This window comes from Abramis brama (assembly GCF_963993115.1).
Source record: "Abramis brama genome assembly, chromosome: 24".
In the NCBI taxonomy this organism is placed as follows: domain Eukaryota; kingdom Metazoa; phylum Chordata; class Actinopteri; order Cypriniformes; family Leuciscidae; genus Abramis; species Abramis brama.
The window spans coordinates 28,903,592-28,922,644 of record NC_139986.1 but is presented as its reverse complement, the minus strand read 5'-3'; the positions used below and the strand labels follow the sequence as shown (position 1 = coordinate 28,922,644).

The window sequence follows — 19,053 nt, the reverse complement described above, 5'->3', positions numbered from 1 at the left end:
ATGACCTGGAAGAGCGCAGAGAGCGAGCTGGAGTATAAGCGGTGACTAAACTGCAGAGATAAGCCGGGGCCGTCCCATGAATAGCTTTATACGTTAAAATCAATGTTTTGAATTCGATACGTGCTTGTATCGGCAGCCAATGCAAATCAAAGAGTACCGGGGAAATATGTTGACGAGTAGTTGTATGTGTCAATAACCGGACGGCTGAATTTTGTATATATTGTAATTTTTTGATGGATTTATTTGGGAGACCAGAATAGAGCGCATTGCAGTAATCAAGCCTCGACGTAATAAAGGCATGAATAAGCCTTTCTGCATCTGGCAGCGATAGAAATGGTCGTAGTCTAGCGATATTTCTAAGATGGAAAAATGCAGTATAATTGTGCTTCAAATAAAAAAAAGTATTTACCTACACCTTATTCTTGTTTAAAATCATTTACATAATATATATGATATATGTATATGATACATAATAAGTGAGACAAGCAGAAGAAATAATGACTTTAAACAACCTTTTGCTGGAAATACCCTCAAACAAATGTGTGTTTCAGTTTCTGGTGTGAAAAGATGGAATTTTCTAGAAAATGATCTAAAATGTCTTCAATTTAAATATAAGTATAAACAGAAGATACTTAACTTGTACAAAGATGAATGTGAAAATTGTTATAACTATAACAACAATGATGGTCTCGTCGTTGTTTTCGTTGCCAGAGTTGTCATCATTGCATCATTGTTGTTTTTGTTTGTTTAGTGTTGTGTAAGCAGAATTAATAATAAAAAATAAAAATAAAAAAATAAAATTGTTAAAATTGAAAGTAGATTACATCTGGTCTGGGCTATTTTGTTATTTTTTGGCGTTGTTATTTTTTGACATGTCGGTGAGGCCATCTAATTTGTAACTTTCTTAATATAAGAATGGGGTAGGAGTTTATAAGATTTTTTTTTTCTTTTTCTTCATCCTACTCCTGTTCTTCTTGTCATGGAATGTATTTTTGTTGTGTTTGTTGGATTGTTGTTGTGGCATTTCGTGTTGCATTACCATGAAAAGAGAATATATAAATAAATGAAAAATATCTGAATGTATATAGAGCGTGATAAAAAGGTGACCTTGAAATTGTGGTGTTAAAGGTGATGCGAGCCGAGGAAAAATTTGGGTGCACCCAAATTTTGTGCTGGTGCACCTAAATAAAAAAATTAGGCGCACCAGTGCAACCAAGGCAAAGAGTTAGTCTGGAGCCCTGATTTAGAAATACATAAAGCTGAGAGTCTCACTCTCAGCCTCACGGGCTAATCTGAAATACAGAAAAGGCCCCAATCTTCTCGTTGCATTTCATTATATAGACAGTAACTTCTTTCACATGGAAACATCTGCTAACAATGTGAATTTACATTCAGAGTTGACACCTTTTGGGAGTAAGAGACCATTTGTCTAGAGACCACCTTCCTTTGTGTGCCAGTTATCTCTAAACTCTTAAAAACCTTATTACCTATTGTTTTACTTATTTGGAAATGAGACATTTGTACCAGTCGCACTGAGACATTTCAAATGATACCAAAGATGTATAATACTTGATGATAATCATTCACATTAAACCATTTAAATTCTTGGGTGAGTTTTTGGTGATCTTCGCATGGGGGAGAAGGAGTGGGGGATGAGGGAATGAAATGTAGATTAGGATGCTTCGGAGGTGAGACTTTCATCTCGATAGTGCACAAGGGTGAATTCAAATGTTAATTTCCAGAGAGGTCCTTTGTCCTCTCAGGGCCTCAAGTAGACTGCCTGGCATTTATCTAATTTCTCAAGTCTTAGAGTTATTTCAGTCTTACAGCGGATACATAAAAAATTTGACATTTTACAGTTTACAGTATTTTAAGTCTATTTTGCTGCTATGTAAACACCCCCCCCCCCCCCCCCCCCCCCCCCCCCCCCAGCAAAACACGCCGCGGTACGTTTGTCGACCCCAGAGGGTTAAAAGGAATAAGAAAGCTGCAAACTGCATCTCTCATTCAAACTCACTCTCACTCGTACACTCTACCAGCCTCTTTCCTCACTGGATTATTAAAAAGTAAAATGCTCCTTAAATCTGATTTTAGTTCAGTGTGCAGTTGACATTTTAATTACCAACATTTTATAACTTAAAAAATAACATTTTGCATGTATCAAAATGATATAAAATATTTCAAACAGTACAATTTTAAACATTGTTAAAAAATTAATAAAATAAAAAATCTATATTATATCTAAATGTTCTCTGACCAGTATGGGTTTTCTAAATACATTGTGCATCTGCTGCATCATGTGCCCAGGCTAAAAGCTTGACGTATAGCCCCGATATGCTTCGAAGCACTGAATGAGTCTGTTGAAGTGCTTGAAGTCTGTTGCTGTCCCTCAGAGAGCTGACCGAGGGGCCATACCCTTCAAGTTGTCTTGTTTACGTGGCATTGTTTCTTTTACTTTAGCCCTGAGGACAAAGATAACCTGTTAAATTCCTTTGAGTGCCTCTGTGACAGAAGAGATCAGATAGTATGTAGGACATATCTCATCTGTAGACGTCCATCACAACTCTTACTACTTAAGTTACATGACCTATTACATGACCTCTAATGCCTCCTCTCTGCCATGCTTGAGATATTGTTTAACCACCTTGAACTTTCAAAAGCTATAGCTACCTCTAATTTAACAATGTTATGAGTACAGAACCTATTTGTACTACTGTAGAAGTTTGGTATCATTCTGGACATTATTAGTGGGGTAATTTACGAGATACAACCTAGGTTCCATTAGCGTCTGCACTAAGCCATTCGGCTGATATCTCTAAATAAGCTCTAACTTTAATAATGTTCAACCAAGGGAAAAAAGGCTTCTGGGGGGGGTGTTTGGCTCGAGGTCATGGTGCAAAGGACCATAGGTTGATTTTACTCCAATCCATCCCTTTAAAATAATCAGGTTTGCTGTGCCTGATTGTAGGGCTGTAGGTAAAATTTTGTGATTATATATCAACATGGCTATAAAATAATAATTAATATTATTACTAATTACATTTTTTAATTGAATGAATAAAAGCTAAGAAGAAATATTACTATTTTAATATTTCACTGTGAAATTAAAAAATATTAAAAAAATATATACTGTGTATATATATATATATATATATATATATATATATATATATATATATATAGTTGTCTTTTACATTACAACTGTATAATTACAACACTAACACAAATACAAACACTGGTGCATAATGAGCTTGTTGTGTGTAAGAACAATTAAATCACAGCCTTTGCAATTTGATAATTGCACTAAGCCATATCTCAATTTCGGTTTTATGCCATGCAGCTAAAAGTAAATGTTCTTAACCTGCTTAAACTGTTGCAAGCAACTTTGTGTATAAATCATACAACATCCTGTCATATATTCTTATAATCAATAAATATTTGTATACTTATATTTAGGGATATATATACGTTTATTCTGCCTGTTTGTTTTTCTTATTAACAGGTCTTGAAGGTTAAAAAAAGTAACTTGACCCATTGTACTTCATGACCATTGAGCAGGCTATTAATGGAGACTAAGGGGGGGGGGGGTCTGTTTGATTTACTTGGACAAATGTACAATGGATGTCACATGATGCTTTTGCTCCTTTGATTGAGTTGCTTGTCATTTCTTCTTTATCCCTTGTTCGAGCCAGCTGGATCATGGAGACAGAGAATCAGAGAATACAGGTATTCATATTTGCATGATGTACCTCTTTCTATCTATCTATCTGAATTTGATTGTTCTCCATAAGAAGACATTATGTTCTTCCATTAGGCAAATTAGCATGACTTTTGACCTCTGCTCTACAAATGTTTCTTTTTCCCTCACTCTCTTGTCTCTGGTTTTTCTATCTCAGCCACACACAAACACTGTGCTCCCTGCAGCAGAAGATCCAACACATCTCTGAAGCACAGATGAAGGTAATGCAAAGCAATGCTTTTTCTTAGTTGCTCAGTGTTGTAATTGACAGGATTTTTTTTTTTTTTAAATAACATATTTCATAAATATTGAATTAAACTTATGGTCACATGGTCATAATATGTGAGAACCAAGTGCAACTTCCACAACTGTTTGTCTATCAACTATCACACGTCTGCAAAATGTAGTTACTCACCTAAAACGTTTAAAGTCCCCCTGTGGTGAAAATAAAGTTTTTAATGTTTATGTGTTTATCTGGTGTTTTTAATTTGCTTTAAGACTAGCCATGTGTAAATTCATGAGTCAACACCATTGTTGAGTATTTTCTCCTTAAAACTGTCAAAAAATCTAAGACAGTCTCAAAATCAGATCAACGTGCAGGGTGGGCTTCAGCATATCACTAACTGCGAAGCAGGGGGTCTCAAGAGAAGCCATGTCATCTCGGTATATTTTTCTGTTGATATGAAAAATTGTGTACATTTAGCAATATAGCAGGTGAATTACGTATTATCATGTATATTACGCTGTTATGATGAACTATATGCCTTTCTTTACTGACATTCTAAGTTGTTCAAAGTGTTTCTAAGGATGCTGAGTTTTAGAAGGCAGATGGCAAACGGGAACATGGTTTGTGTTACATTAGCAACACATTATTAGCTGTTTGATAATGTAGTCAATCAAAAGGCTAATCATGTTAATTACCATTACGTGTCCGACTTTGTCCGAAAATGCTGGTAATATATGGTAACTACTAGGGGTGGGAATCTTTTACCATCTCACGATTCGATTCGATTCCGATTCTTGGGGCCACGATTCGATTCAAAATCGATTTTCGATTCAAAAAGATTTTCGATTCAAAACAATTCGATTTTATTCATAATGATTTCTAATCAGGTTTCTGATCATGATCTACTCTCATCTGCTTTGCAATACAGAATGACAAACGGAGACATTAAAGTGTCTTTTTCACATTTATTAAGTTCAATTCTCAGGGAAGTGCCTTTTATCAAAAACATTGAAAAAATATTTTTACTTGGTACTTTTAAAGCAAAGTATTTATGATGACCCATAACGAACTTACTTCCAATACTTCCTATATTAATTGTATTAATAAAACAAATGGAAGTGATTTGGCAAGTCAACTGTAAGGTTACATTTGCCAGCATATGTCCCAACATTGCTGAGAACCAACAGGAAAATAAATGTGTGCCTGTACTAGCAGCATACTTGTAGTAAATTAATACAAACTTCAGCATATTCTGAATCTCTAGCATTTAATAATAGACTTCTAACCAACATCCTCTTGTTATTTCCAATGAGCAATATAATCCTTCAGACAAAAAAAAACATTTTGCTGTAGCAAATTCACAAACAGTTTTCGTTCAAAAATATAGAATTATGTACCAGAAGCTATCATAACGTATAATGCTTGTGGACTTATGCATATTCTGAATAATTAGTAACATACAAAGTCGCTCTTGACTTATACACAACTAAATAATAAAGAGTTATGACTTGAAATGTTTGCTGTATACCACAATCAAAAATAGCAAAGAAAGTGAATGAACATTCTGCAGAGAGTAACTTACAGTCAAAATGTAACTTTTTGTGACTGGCATTGCACATATTGCATACAGATCAGATCGGTTTACACAGCATATTGATGTGAAAACTAAACAATACAGAAATTAGCTCTCATACAAAAAAATACTAAATAGATCACAATGAAATTGCCAATGTTCCATACGTTAGCTTTTAACAAAGACATTCTCTGGTGCCGTTCGGATTTGGCGCTCAGCCATCATGCGTCTGTTATGTGCGCGTCTCTGTTATGTGCACGCCACAGACTGTCCGCGCACTGCACGTCCGCTTCAGAGTTCCGCCTTTTGCGTTCCTTCAATGTTACGTTATTAGATTTTTTTTTTTTTTTTTTAGAAAATCGATTTTTGACATTTGTGAATCGATTCAGAATCGTCCACGTCCCGAATCGCGATTCATCTAAGAATCGTTTTTTTTCCCCACCCTTAGTAACTACATAGGTTAAGGTTAGGTTAAGGCATAGGTTCAAGGTTAGTACCTAGTTATAACCCAGTTATTGTAATTGCTATAATAAGTACATAGTATGTACATGCAGAAAAGGACTGTAAAATTAAGTGCTACCCAAAACACTTTTGCTGTTATTGAGGTGGATACGGGTAAAGTTAGGGACAGATTTGGTGGTATGGGTATTTTTAAGGGTGGTTTAAGGTGTAAAGGAAGGGTCAATAGTGTAATTATAAGTGAATATAATAGACACTGACATACATACATTAAGATCAAAGTCATTTGTATAATGGAAAGTCTAATTTGACAATGGTTTCTAAGATTTTCAGTTTATTAGTGAAATAAGCTCTGTGGTAAACACAATTTGACCATACTTGAGTGCTTTTCTTAGTCATAGCAAGTCATTTCTTTTCTTCACATAGCAAGGTATTTTTTTTTTTATCAGAAAAACAAAACAAATAGAAGAGTAAAGAATAGAAAAGGTAAGTGCTATTAATTGGTCAGGTGCTGACGAAAAAGTTTTTTGAAAATGGCTAAAGACTCAGCTGCTCGAATTGAGATAGGCATTCCACCAGCTGGGAACAGTCCAGGAAAAGGTCTGTGAGAGTGATTTCGTGCCTCTTTGGGATGATGGCACCACAAGGCGTCATTCACTTACAGAACGCAAGCTTCTGGAGGGTGCATAAGTCTGAATTTGATTTCTATTGGCAGCCAGTGCAAACTGATGAAGAGAGGAGTGACGTGGGCTTTCTTTGGCTCGTTGAAGTCCACCCTCGCTGCTGCATTCTGGATCAGTTGCAAAGGCTTGATAGTACATGCCGGAAGGCCCGCTAAGAGAGCATTACAATAGTCCAGTCTGGAGAGAACAAGAGCTTGGACAAGGAGTTGTGTGGCCTGCTCTGATAAGAAGGGTCTGATCTTAAAAGTTGATAATACATTGTTTTTGAATGTACAGTTTGTAAAAGGGCATGTTACAGTCTCATGTTGCTTATGATAGTTTGCAAGGTGGCTAGAATATGTCTTTTCCTCACAGATGTCACTGAACTCACAAATTGAACAACTGAATAAAAAAAAAACAACTTTTTTGCGAGTGAAATCTTGGCCGACGCTGGTCATGTGTGTGATGTGTGTGATGCTGGCCAACAGTGAGCCTACGTTCTGTTCAGTCAACGTTAGCCATCCTAAATGTTCACTGGATTTGAAAATATCCCTTCATTTAATTTTTTTTCAAATAGATTTTTGCAGTCTTAATATAATATGTCTTCTTAAAACTAATCCCAAGCATGAATATTAGTTCAACTTAACTATTTTGCTCTTCCAACATTTTATTAATTGCCGTTATTACAGTGTAACACAAACTAATTATGAACAGTGGTTTTACAGCAGAGGAATATAGGCTAAATGTTAATTTCTGCATATACATTTTTTCAAACTTTTAATGAGTTAATGAAAATTTGTGTATTTAAATATAGCATAAACATTTACGTAAATTGATACATTGTTGTGCAACAAATTGAACCTTATTGCAAAGTTGTAGCAAAGGTAGTAAAAACATTTCCAATACCAGTGGAAATGTTAAAATATTTTCAAAGCCTTTATATGTAAATTGTGCATTCATGAATTGATGTTTAAAAATAAACCTACACTGAAAAATTAAAGGAATAAAAAGTTGTGACAACTTGCCCCACCTTGCTTTACATGGACTCCTAGAAACAATGCATCATATGAGATTTAATGGTGGTGCTGCTCTCAAGTGGTGGTGACTGACTATTGCAGCTCTCACATTCACAGAATTGTGGAGGTTACTTTAGGTTTAGAATTAATATATAGCCAACATAATTGATCATAAAGAGATACAGCTGAATAGAGCTGAACTGTATACCTAAATTCTTAGACTATCAATGATTGCTGCTCACAACAATAATTTATATTGCCTATAATTCGAATGATAATTCACCATAGAGATGTAATGGTCTATATTGGCTATTATTATATGGTACTTGAATTTTTTTCTACATTTTACTACTCTACAAAAACTGAATAAATCTAATTTAATGGCTTTGATGGAGGCATTATAATAGATCCATGTGTACTTTAAATCATAATGCCTTCATTTTATTGTATTCCCTGAGGATGAGCTGTGTCAAAACACACAGTGTAATTGTCAGTGGCTTACAGCTTAAGCTGCATTATGTGGTTTGTATTAGTTTGGTAAAACTGGTAAACTCCCTGTATCTTTGTATGGTTGACCCTACTTCAAATGACAATTTAAGAACATTTCAAGTTTGAATTAGTACTTAGACTAGACATCCTAGTCTGTGGCACATAGAGTACATTCAGGCAACTGATTTACTGTTGTGTTCAGGATCATGTTGGGATATTGCAATGTCTACATTGTTAAAAAAAAAGAGGATGAGGTATTCATTTTCATGTCTGGTTTATTCTACAGAACTACAGAAGAGATTGTCACAGCAATCAATGTTTAGAGAGATCCATCTAATATTTTCACTCTTCATCAGCCCCCTTCTGTTAGGAAGAAAAAGGAAAAAAATGTTAACGGTAAGCTGATCCAGTTCAAAATGGCCTAAACTCTACACTGCTAATATTGATGGTATATATTTTTTTCAATAGCCACACTTGTTAAATATCAAAATGCATTTCATAAAGTGTAGTTGTCTAAACTACTTGCTATTCATATCCTAAAGTGTATGATCCTATCCTGATTGATCCTATGTATCAGTCTCTGCTCTCTTCCTTTTCTGTTGATGTTCATGCCGCAAAATCTTCATATTTCCACAACAAGATCAACAGCGCTTCTAACACACAAACACTTTTCAAGACATTCAACTCTCTCCTCTGTCTGTTTCAACACTATGAATCATCAGATCCTTCTGTCCACCCTCTCATCACTGGGCATCACAGGAACTCCTCTCCACTGGTTTAAATCCTATCTCACGGGTAGGTCCTTCAGGGTCGCATGGAGAGGCGAGGTATCCAAAGCACATCAACTGACCACAAGGGTTTCTCAGGGTTCAGTTCTTGGACAAAGACATCATGCAGGTTTGCACTGCACAACATCAGGAAGATCAGGCCTTTCCTAACTGATCATGCAACACAACTTCTCGTATAGGCCCTGGTCATTTCTAGGCTTGATTGCTGCAATGCTCTTCTGGCAGGACTTCCATCATGTGCAACTAAACCTCTACAAATGATTCAGAATGCTGCAGCTCATCTTGTCTTCAAAGAGCACAAAAGGGCCCACGTCACTCATCTCTTCATCTCTGCACTGGCTACCACTCGCTGCTCACATCAAGTTCAAGGCATTGACGCTTGCTTACAGATCTACCACAGGCTCAGCTCCCTCCTACTTTCACTAGCTCCTACGAGTCTACATCCCTACCAAAAGCCTACGATCGGTCAATGAGCGACGGCTCGTGGTACCATCACCATTCTCATTCACGGTTCCTTGCTGGTGGAATGATCTCCCTGCCTTCATCCAGAATGCAAAATCCCTGACAACATTCAAAAAACAGCTGAAAAATCTCTTCCATGAGCACTTAACCTCGTAAAAAAAAATCTTTCCTTTCCTTTAATCCTCCCTTGTCTGGTTTATGCTACTCTGAGCAATGCCTGCGCTTTGTATTTTGAGAACTTCTTGTGTTGTTTTTTCCTCTTCATGATGACTCGCTTGCTTTAGTCCTCATTTGTAAGTCGCTTTGGACAAAGGCATCTGCTAAATGACTAAATGTAGTGTAAATGTAAAGTCACTAAAAAGTGCCGATCTAGAGTTGACCTGTCAAATCGACTCAACTGTGACTATTTACTTGTGGCTTTTCTGAGTTTTTTTTGTGTGTGTGTGTGTGTGTGTGTGTGACCAAAATCACTTGTTTTAAGTGCCTACTCTTACTTTATTGGATCCTATATCACGAGTCTTGGCTCTCAGCTTGTTGACCTGAGATTCAGCAATATCAGCCCTCTCCTCTGCCTCATCCAGCTCATGCTGTATCTTACGGAACTTGCCCAGATTGGAATTGGATTGTTCTTCCTAAACATTACACACAACAGCATTTGTGAAAATCAAAAGATGCAATTACTACAAAAGTCGTATCATATGATGGCACCAGTGGGGGAAAATACTCACCGCCTCCTCAGCAGATCTCTTGTAGGATTTGACCTTCAACTGGAGTTTGTCCACCAGATCCTGCAGGCGAGCCAGATTCTTTCGGTCTTCCTCAGTCTATGCATAGCAAAAAATGTTTTTAGTATATGCAATATACATTTAAATACTGTAAGACAGCACTATATGCATTTTCAAAAAATAACATGATCAAATTATTTCTTTATTTTGTAAGTGTTTGTGAAGCTGAATGAATTTTTAAGTCTTATGTGAATATTGTATATAGGACTTTTGATAATTTATTGATAAATGATGTACTTGCTGTAGATGTAAATTTTATTCTGCAATGTTTTATGACCTGTGTGATCTTAGTCCGTGGGACTACGGATGGAAATTAGCCTTTGGCTACAATCCGGCATGTTTACATGCATGTATTCCATGTTTGTTCATTAACATGCACTGTCCCAATCAAATAAATAAAATAAAAAATCAACCAGGGGCAACATTTTTAGTAGGCAACATTTTTCTACCTGGTAGGTGAGCTCCTTGATGCGTCTCTCATATTTACGAATCCCCTTGACCGAGTCACTGGACTTTCTCTGTTCTATCTCCACCTCACTTTCCAGCTCTCTCACCTAACAGATGTGTAACAATTTTAGTATAAAATTTTCAAATCTTAGAACAAATATTTTTACAGAAAACACCGTATACGTGTTTCTAAAAACTTACTCTGGCTTCCAGTTTCTGGACCTGCTTCTTGCCTCCCTTCATGGCGATCTGCTCAGCCTCATCCAGACGGTGCTGCAGGTCCTTGATGGTCTGGTCCATGTTCTTCTTCATGCGCTCCAGATGAGCACTGGTGTCCTGCTCCTTCTTCAGCTCCTCTGCCATCATGGCAGCATCAGTGATGGCCTTCTTGGCTTTTTCCTCAGCATTCCTGCACTCCTGCACTGCCTCCTCAACCTCAGTCTGAAGCTGAGTATTATCTCCCTCCAGCTTCTTCTTCTGATTCAGCAGGCTGGTGTTCTGAACATAGACAATGTTGACAACCATATAGTCTTTTGATTATATTGTTTACTAAGAGGCTTTATTTTGCATAGTATTAGTACAGATGTGTCATACCTGAGAATGCAGGAGCTGAACTCTCTCACTGACATCCAGCAGTTCCTGCTCAGCCAGTTTCCTTCCTCTCTCAGTTTGTTCCACCATGGATCTCAGCTCATCCAGTTCAGCCTGCAGCAGATTGTTGCGTCTCTCCACAATGGCGATATTCTCTTTGAGATCATCATTACTACGAAGAGCATCATCTAGTTGCAGTTGGGCATCCTTTAAAGCACAAATTTTACAAATAAAAAGACTGAAGAACTATGTTGGATTTCACCAAAGCATCATAAAATCTTGATTTGAAGATTCGTCATACTTTGAGATGTCCATGAAGACCCTTGAGTTGCTTCTGGGCTTCTGATGCCTGTCTGTTAGCTTGGCTGAGCTGAATCTCCATCTCATTGAGGTCTCCCTCCATCTTCTTCTTCAGCCTGAGAGCTTCATTCCTGCTGCGAGACTCTGATTCCAGTGAGCTTTGCAGAGTATCCACCATTCTCTGCTGGTTCCTCTTGGTCTGCTCCATCTCTTCATCTTTCTCTGTCAGCTTACGTTCAATATCAGCTTTGACCTGATTGAACTCCAGCTGAGCTCTAAGTATCTTGCCTTCCTCATGTTCAAGCGAACCCTATGAAGAGTAAAATGGGTGTTTGTTATAATGGAGATTTAAAGTTTTTGTTTAGCCCTGTGTTGTGGGGTGGGAAGTGACCTCCCTTAAAATAATCTGGATTGATCAATTGCTTTAAACAACAGCTTGATTTAAATCAAAGAGTTGTCCAATGAATAAGAACTTTGGGGAAAATAGTTGTTCTTTTACCTCAGCCTCCTCGAGAGCAGTTTGTATCTCTTGTTTCTCCTGCTCCAGTTGTTTTCGTAGTTTCTCCAGCTCATGAATATTCTTCCCACTCTCACCAAGTTGCTCAGTGAGGTCAGAAATTTCCTCTGTGCAATAGAAATAACATGAGCTCACAAATACAAGCAATTAAAGTAATGGTTTGGAGTTGTGAAAACCACTCTTACCTTGGAGATTCTTGTTCTCCCTCTTCATGCTCTCCAGGTGGTCCAATGACTCCTCATACGAGTTTTTCAATTTAAAGAGTTCAGTGCTCAGAGATCTAGCTTCTTTTTGGGCACTTTCCAGTTCAGTTTGGGACTCCTCATACTTCTGCTTCCACTCAGCCAGGACCTGGTTAAATTGAATAAGACCAAATGGCCATTGAGAGCAGTGCAGTTTTTGTAGTAAAGAATTGACCCTAAAGTACTAGACCCTATCCATAATTAGAAACTTACATTTACTATCATTTTAACATTGAACATTTTCGATGCTACTTGATATTTTATATAGTAAAAATTTGCATGGCTGATTTTTCCAGCTAATGACAAAATGTACTTTCTCTCCTTACTTTATCAAAGTTTCTTTGCTTCTTGTCCAGAGCAGCAGCAGCAGCATTGGATCTCTCCACATCCACCATGAGATCTTCAATCTCATTCTGCAGCCTGTGCTTGGTCTTCTCCAGAGAGGAGCATTTAGCATTAACAGCTTCCACAGCTTCTTCTGCATCTTGCAGACGCTGAGTCAGTTTCTTCCTGTAATAATCAATTATAGAAGAAAATGTAGAAAAGTGTCTAATTACTAAAGACAAAACTTTTAAATGTTGTTTGTTTCTTACTTTGCTTCCTCCAACTCCTCAGTCCTCTGGATGGCATCAGTTTCATACTTGGTTCTCCACTGAGCCACTTCAGAGTTTGCCTTGGACATACTACGCTGTAGCTCAGCCTTGGCTTCTTGCTCCTCCTCATATTGCTCCCTCAGCAGATCAGCATCATGACGAGCAGACTGAACTGCATGGGCCAGGGCATTCTTAGCCTGAAGACAAACAAATATTTGCGGCCAGTTGTTTATTACAATAGTGTATTTTAGCAAAAATTTTAGATATAGAAGGAGATTTTGAAAACCTTGATTTCTTCTTCGAGCTGTCTCTTGAGGTCTTCAATTTGCTGAGTGTTGGATTGTTTGCCTCTGGTTAACTGAGTCACCAGGGAGTCTTTCTCCTCAAACTGTCTAGTCAGTTCACCTAAAATACAATATTAAAAAATATTGACTTTTTTCCAATTATCATTATGGTACAGTTGGCAACATAACAATATTTTGTGTTCTTACCATTTTCAGTTTGCAGCTTGGCTTTTTGCATGGTGAAATCATTGATAGTGCGCTGACCTTCCTCAGCCTTGGTTCTATACTCACTCATCTGGTCTTCCAGTGTTCTGCACATTTTCTCCAGGTTTGTCTTGAAGATAAATTGTATCATAGTTGATTGCTTTCTTTGACTGACAACACATACGTTATAGACTCTCACCATAATTTCTCTCGCTCACCTTTGCCTTTGCAAGCTGCTCCATGTTGGAGACCACATCGTCCAGTTCCAGTCTGAGTTCACTCTTCTCTTTCTCCAGCTTCTGCTTCACTCTCTGGAGGTTGTCAATCTGCTCTCCCAGATCAGCCACACTGTCTGCATGTTTCTTCCTCAGTGTAGCAGCAGTGGACTCATGTTGCAGAGTGGACTCTTCAAGGTCTCTGCGCAGTTTCTGGAACTCAGCTTCACGTTTCTTGTTCATCTCAATCTGGGAAGCAGTGGCTCCACCAGCCTCCTCCAACCTCTCACTGATGTCCTCCAGTTCTCTGGACAGATCAGCTCTCTGTTTCTCAACTTTAGCACGAGCAGCTCTCTCAGCCTCCAGCTCTTCCTCAAGCTCTTCAATTCGGGCCTGGTAATGTGCATAAATTCAAAATTAAGAAAAATTTAAGATTAAAATTCCTAACTAATCTATTTTATTAAGACATATATAAAGTTTACCTGCAACTCTTTCAGTTTCTTCTGGAGTTGGGACTCCAAAGCTTGTGCATCTTCAATCTTGCTATTGAGCTGGCTTATTTCAAAGTCTTTTCTGCCAAGTAAACAGGATGACACATGAATGGTTACATGCATAATCGAATTAAAATATCAGGTAACACTTTACAATAGGATTCCATTAGTTAACGTTAGATAATGAATGAACAACATTAACTAACAATGAACTATACATGTGTTACAGTATTTATTACATTTTGTTAACAATAATTGATAAAAAATTTACTTTTCATTGTTAATTTGTTATTAGCTCAGGCATATTTAATCAAATTAACAGTATTAACAATATTACGTTTGATTTTAATACATGTTTACATGTTTAAATTTACATTAACTAAAATTAATAAATGCTTTTTATAAATAAATAAATAAAAAAGTGTTTTTTATTATTAGTTTGTTAAATTTTGTAGTTAACTAAAGTCAAATGGATCCTTATTGTAAAGTGTTACCAAATATCTTTTAATATTAATATTATTTTTTAAATATAAAATATATTACTTCTTTAGCCGCTCATCCATCTGCTGCTTATCATTTTCCAAATCCATCACATTCTCTTGAGTCAATTTCAAGTCACCCTCAAGCTTTCTTTTAGCTCTCTCAAGATCCATGCGAATTTTCTTTTCTTGTTCCAGAGAACCTTCAAGCTAAATTTCATCCAAAGAATATAAAAATAATTGCGTAATTACTTTAAGTGTTTCTCATTTTAATTATAGTGTTGTGTTTTCTGACTCTTACATCATCCACTTGTTGCTCCAACTTGGCTTTGGCTTTGGTGAGTGTGTTGACTTTGTCTTCCTCACTCTGGAGGTCATCCAGCGTTTGCTGATGGGCCTCCTGAAGAGCTTTCTTCTCCTTGGTCAGCTTAGCGATGATCTCATCCAAAGCTGCCATCTCTTCTATCATGTTTTTAACCTGTAGAAAGGTGTCATTGTATTAAGGGACTCTTAACTCGCCAGTCTAACATCAATAACAGGTTCAGTGTTGAAAACTGACCTTGTTCTCAGTGGCATGTTTCTCTTTCTCCACTTTGGCCAGAGTGAGCTCAAGATCATCAATGTCCTTCTTGAGCTCAGAGCATTCATCCTCCAGCTTTCGTTTCTTTGCAGTCAGCTCAGCATTCATTTCATCTTCATCCTCCAGTCTCTCAGTCATTTCTTTGACTTTGGCCTCAAGCTGGATCTTGCTCTTGATCAGACCCTCACATCTCTCCTCAGCATCTGCAAGATTATCTTGCTCCTATCAACATGAAACATTTTTTTTTTTTTGAAAACTTGTTTTTTTTTCTGACTTGTTTGAAATGTGAAAAGTGCAGAGTTGTAGTCCCATGTGAACTTACAGACTGCGCTAAAAGCTGCAGGTCGTTCTTCTCTTGGAGAAGAGAAACCATCTTTTCCTCAAGCTCCTTTCTGCGGGCTTCAGATTTGGCATAAGCCTCCTTCAACTTGGTGAATTCCTCCTTCATGTTGGCCATTTCTTTCTCGGACTCTGCACTTTTCAGCAGAGGCTTGATCTTGAAGTAGAGCTTCATCCAGGGCCAATTCTTGACACCCATGAAAGCACGTACGTTCCACTGGATCACCAACAGAGCATCTCTGTAGATATTAAATAAGAATGTTCAGTTTTGCATTTTAAATGTAACTTGGAGAATATGTTAAAGATCGAAGAGCTAAAATCTAACCTTCTTTCCACAATTTTCTGGAACTCTTGTCTTGATAGAAAACCACGAGACATGGACTGAATTCCAGTTATAATAAGTGCAAGACGGTCATCTCGCATCTCTTCAAGACCACCCAGAAGACCAGCCTTAAAAAAGACCTGAATAGTAAAGAATTTTGGGTCAAAAAGGATGACAGTGGAAAAGTGGCCTTGGAAAAAGGTAATGTTAATATTAAAATACCTTAGTATGTCCTAACTTGTACTGTTGGTGATCGATGTCCAGAGAGCCCAGAAGTTTTTCTGCACCCTTCTTGTTATCAATGAACTGTCCCTCAGGGATAGCAGCAGGATTTAGGATACGGTATCTACACAAAAAACAACACACATTAACTATTGTTTTATATGTATTTATTTTTAGCAAATACTTAATTGTGCAAACACAGTGTTGAAACTTGCAATAACTTGTATGCAATAAAATGTATACATAATGTTATTTTGTAAGGCATTAAAGCCATTTTGTTTCATACCAGCCTCCAGAAGAGATCAGATGTGTTCCAACAGTAGTCACATTCAAATCTGGACTCAAAACACATCTGTTTAGCTCTGCATTTACTGAATGAGCACTGTGCCACTGTCCGTCCGACTGATTACATTTTATGTTATCTGTGTATCATCTTTTTATTCTTATAATTCCTTTTTATAACTGTAAACTTTAAATTATCCTTGTTTTTATTTTTGGTTAAGATTTTTATTTTTGGTTAGGGCTGTCTGGTTTGAAGTGTTGAGAAAATTGGGAAGAGAGATATAGTGAGTTTACGCACACATTCAGACGTGAGTGTGGGAGACCAGGTTCTTGGATGCAGGCTGGTGTATTACCGAAAGCAGACGGTTGGTGATAACTCCACTCCATTAAGGGGTCGGAGGTACAAGCCATCAGAGGCAGAACGTGTTAGAATACTCCACCCTATTGATGGGTAGGAGGGTCACTAGGAAGCAGGGAGTTGCTATTAGTGTGTCTCGCGAACCGAAGATCTCTGACTCTTCCATTTAGACAGGGGAGCCCCAAATTTAGTGATTCAGGCATGATATTTTCTGATTATTTTAATTTCTTTTCCATGTAAAGCACTTTGAATTACCATTGTGTATGAAATGTCCTATATAAATAAACTTGCCTTGCCTTGTCTTCATACTAACCGTTGTTTGAAATCTCCATACAGGATCCTGTTGGGGAATCCCTTTCTACAGATCCTGATGCCCTCCAGCACACCGTTACAGCGCAGCTGGTGCATGACCAGAGGATTCTCCATCGCCCCAGGAGTCTTGCTCTCATTGGGGATGATGCAGCGCACAAAGTGAGGGTGAGTTGACCTCAAGTTGGTCATCAGCTTGTTCAAGTTCTCCTGTTGGTAGATCACAGAGGATTTAGATTAATATGCAATAAAACCTTGTGAAACAATATAGTGTTATAATATTCCTTACCCTATGAAGGGCTGACACCGTCTGGAAGGAAGAACCCTTCTTTTTGCTACCTTTGGCAGCCTTTCCTCCAGAATCTGTAGCTGTGAAATAAATTATTTTTGTTACTTTTAAACAGTAAAAATAGTGCTTATTATATTTTCATGTCACACGTCAGTGTGTGCTTACCTGAGTCATCAGTTGAGAAATTAGCAAACAGAACAGACAACAACTTAAGAGTTGACTTCTGGAAATACCCTACAACCGTCTCATTGAGAGGGTCTTTGTTCTTCACCAGCCAGTTTGAAATGTTGTAGTCCACAGTACCAGCATAGTGAACGAGGGCAAAATGGGCCTCTGGTTTACCCTTCACAATCCTAGGCTTCTGGAAGTTTGGATTTTTCCCCAAATGGTTGTCATAAAGTTTAGCTTTAAATGTTGCATCACTGGCTTTGGGGAACATGCACTCCTCTTCAAGGATGGACATGATACCCATGGGCTACAATGACAGTGACACAGTTAACAAGAGTTAAGACTGAAAAATATGATTTTTACCCTCACAGTACAATTATCAACATAGTATTCACCCACCTTCTCAATAAGCTCAATACAAGCCTGCAAGTCCATGCCGAAGTCAATAAACACCCACTCAATGCCCTCCTTCTTGTATTCCTCTTGCTCCAGCACAAACATGTGGTGGTTGAAGAACTGCTGCAACTTCTCATTGGTGAAGTTGATGCACAGCTGCTCAAAGGTGTTGGACTGCAGGTGGAATATATTGTATAATCACAATGGTCAAACAGGTTGCACTGCTTCTTGGATTTGTTCTATGAATAAAAATAACCAGTTGATTTCAGCTTACTTCAAAGATCTCAAATCCAGCAATGTCCAGCACACCAATGAAGTACTGGCGAGGCTGTTTGGTTTCCAGGGATTGGTTGATTCTCACAACCATCCAGAGGAACATCTTCTCATACACTGACTTTCCCAGAGCACCAATAGAGTAGTACACCTAATAAAGAAAAGATTGAATTTTGCAGAATTTGACACATTGCAAACTAGAAAGCGATTTTTCAGATACTTGAAAGATTTTGTTTGTATGTCTTGGAAAGTGAACCTATCATGCTGAAAACTCTAATGCCCATTAGATTATTATTTTCATTCGTTACCTGCTGGACATTCTGTCCCTTGGTGACCCACTCATTTCCTACTTTGACTCTTGGGTGGAGCAAACCCTTGATCAAGTCAGCTGAATTTAGGCCCATCAGATATGAGATTTTGTCAGCTTCTACATGTCAAAAAAGAATACAGAGATATGAGTCTATATACAACATGACTTTTTTCCTTTATGAAACTGAAATTCCAAGTTATTCTGACCCTCAGTCCCATCAGCCTCGGCCTGTTCCTCTCTTTGCTTCTGTTTGAACTTCATGTTGCCAAAGTGCATGACGGAACCAGTCAGCTTGTAGATGCTGTTCTGCTCTTCTTGGGTGAAGCCCAACACATCGAACGCTTCCTACAGCAAATGTACAGAGCATGTAAAATTTTATGGCAAATGTTTCATATTCTTCTTTTTTGGCAAGTACATTAGAAGTCTTTCTTTTTAAAGAATAGACTGGCCAAGAGAATCAGTCATTCTCTTTCAAGTCATTCTATACCTGTATGACTTAATTTCTTCTTTGGAACACAAAATGAAAAACAAAGGTTCTTTTCCTCACACAATCACATGGCTTCAGAAAAACAAGTTATGTGGATCTTTGATGGTGCTTTTTCATACTTATTGATAGCACCTGATCATTATATGCTTTTATTGA

The 19,053-nt window shown here is 37.6% G+C and overlaps 1 protein-coding gene across 1 annotated transcript in view; it reads right to left on the bottom strand.

The window, feature by feature from the left end:
• LOC311075863 (myosin-7-like) overlaps window positions 1-19,053 on the bottom strand; it is a gene marked incomplete at its 5' end in the record, with an annotated part of 135,647 nt that overhangs the window by 92,932 nt on the left and 23,662 nt on the right. Inside the window, 28 exons of the mRNA XM_084103514.1 lie at window positions 8,408-8,527; window positions 9,909-10,046; window positions 10,143-10,238; window positions 10,649-10,753; window positions 10,848-11,144; window positions 11,241-11,444; window positions 11,539-11,847; window positions 12,037-12,161; window positions 12,240-12,405; window positions 12,623-12,806; window positions 12,890-13,086; window positions 13,176-13,294; window positions 13,381-13,507; window positions 13,596-13,985; window positions 14,075-14,165; window positions 14,627-14,772; window positions 14,864-15,040; window positions 15,122-15,364; window positions 15,465-15,720; window positions 15,807-15,943; window positions 16,026-16,149; window positions 16,979-17,184; window positions 17,264-17,343; window positions 17,429-17,738; window positions 17,831-18,001; window positions 18,102-18,251; window positions 18,409-18,527; window positions 18,617-18,755. Coding sequence (XP_083959640.1) covers window positions 8,507-8,527; window positions 9,909-10,046; window positions 10,143-10,238; window positions 10,649-10,753; window positions 10,848-11,144; window positions 11,241-11,444; window positions 11,539-11,847; window positions 12,037-12,161; window positions 12,240-12,405; window positions 12,623-12,806; window positions 12,890-13,086; window positions 13,176-13,294; window positions 13,381-13,507; window positions 13,596-13,985; window positions 14,075-14,165; window positions 14,627-14,772; window positions 14,864-15,040; window positions 15,122-15,364; window positions 15,465-15,720; window positions 15,807-15,943; window positions 16,026-16,149; window positions 16,979-17,184; window positions 17,264-17,343; window positions 17,429-17,738; window positions 17,831-18,001; window positions 18,102-18,251; window positions 18,409-18,527; window positions 18,617-18,755 — 4,827 coding nt within the window. The 3' untranslated portion in view covers window positions 8,408-8,506. Of the gene's footprint in view, window positions 8,528-9,908; window positions 10,047-10,142; window positions 10,239-10,648; window positions 10,754-10,847; window positions 11,145-11,240; window positions 11,445-11,538; window positions 11,848-12,036; window positions 12,162-12,239; window positions 12,406-12,622; window positions 12,807-12,889; window positions 13,087-13,175; window positions 13,295-13,380; window positions 13,508-13,595; window positions 13,986-14,074; window positions 14,166-14,626; window positions 14,773-14,863; window positions 15,041-15,121; window positions 15,365-15,464; window positions 15,721-15,806; window positions 15,944-16,025; window positions 16,150-16,978; window positions 17,185-17,263; window positions 17,344-17,428; window positions 17,739-17,830; window positions 18,002-18,101; window positions 18,252-18,408; window positions 18,528-18,616; window positions 18,756-19,053 lie in introns of the transcript that reaches the window.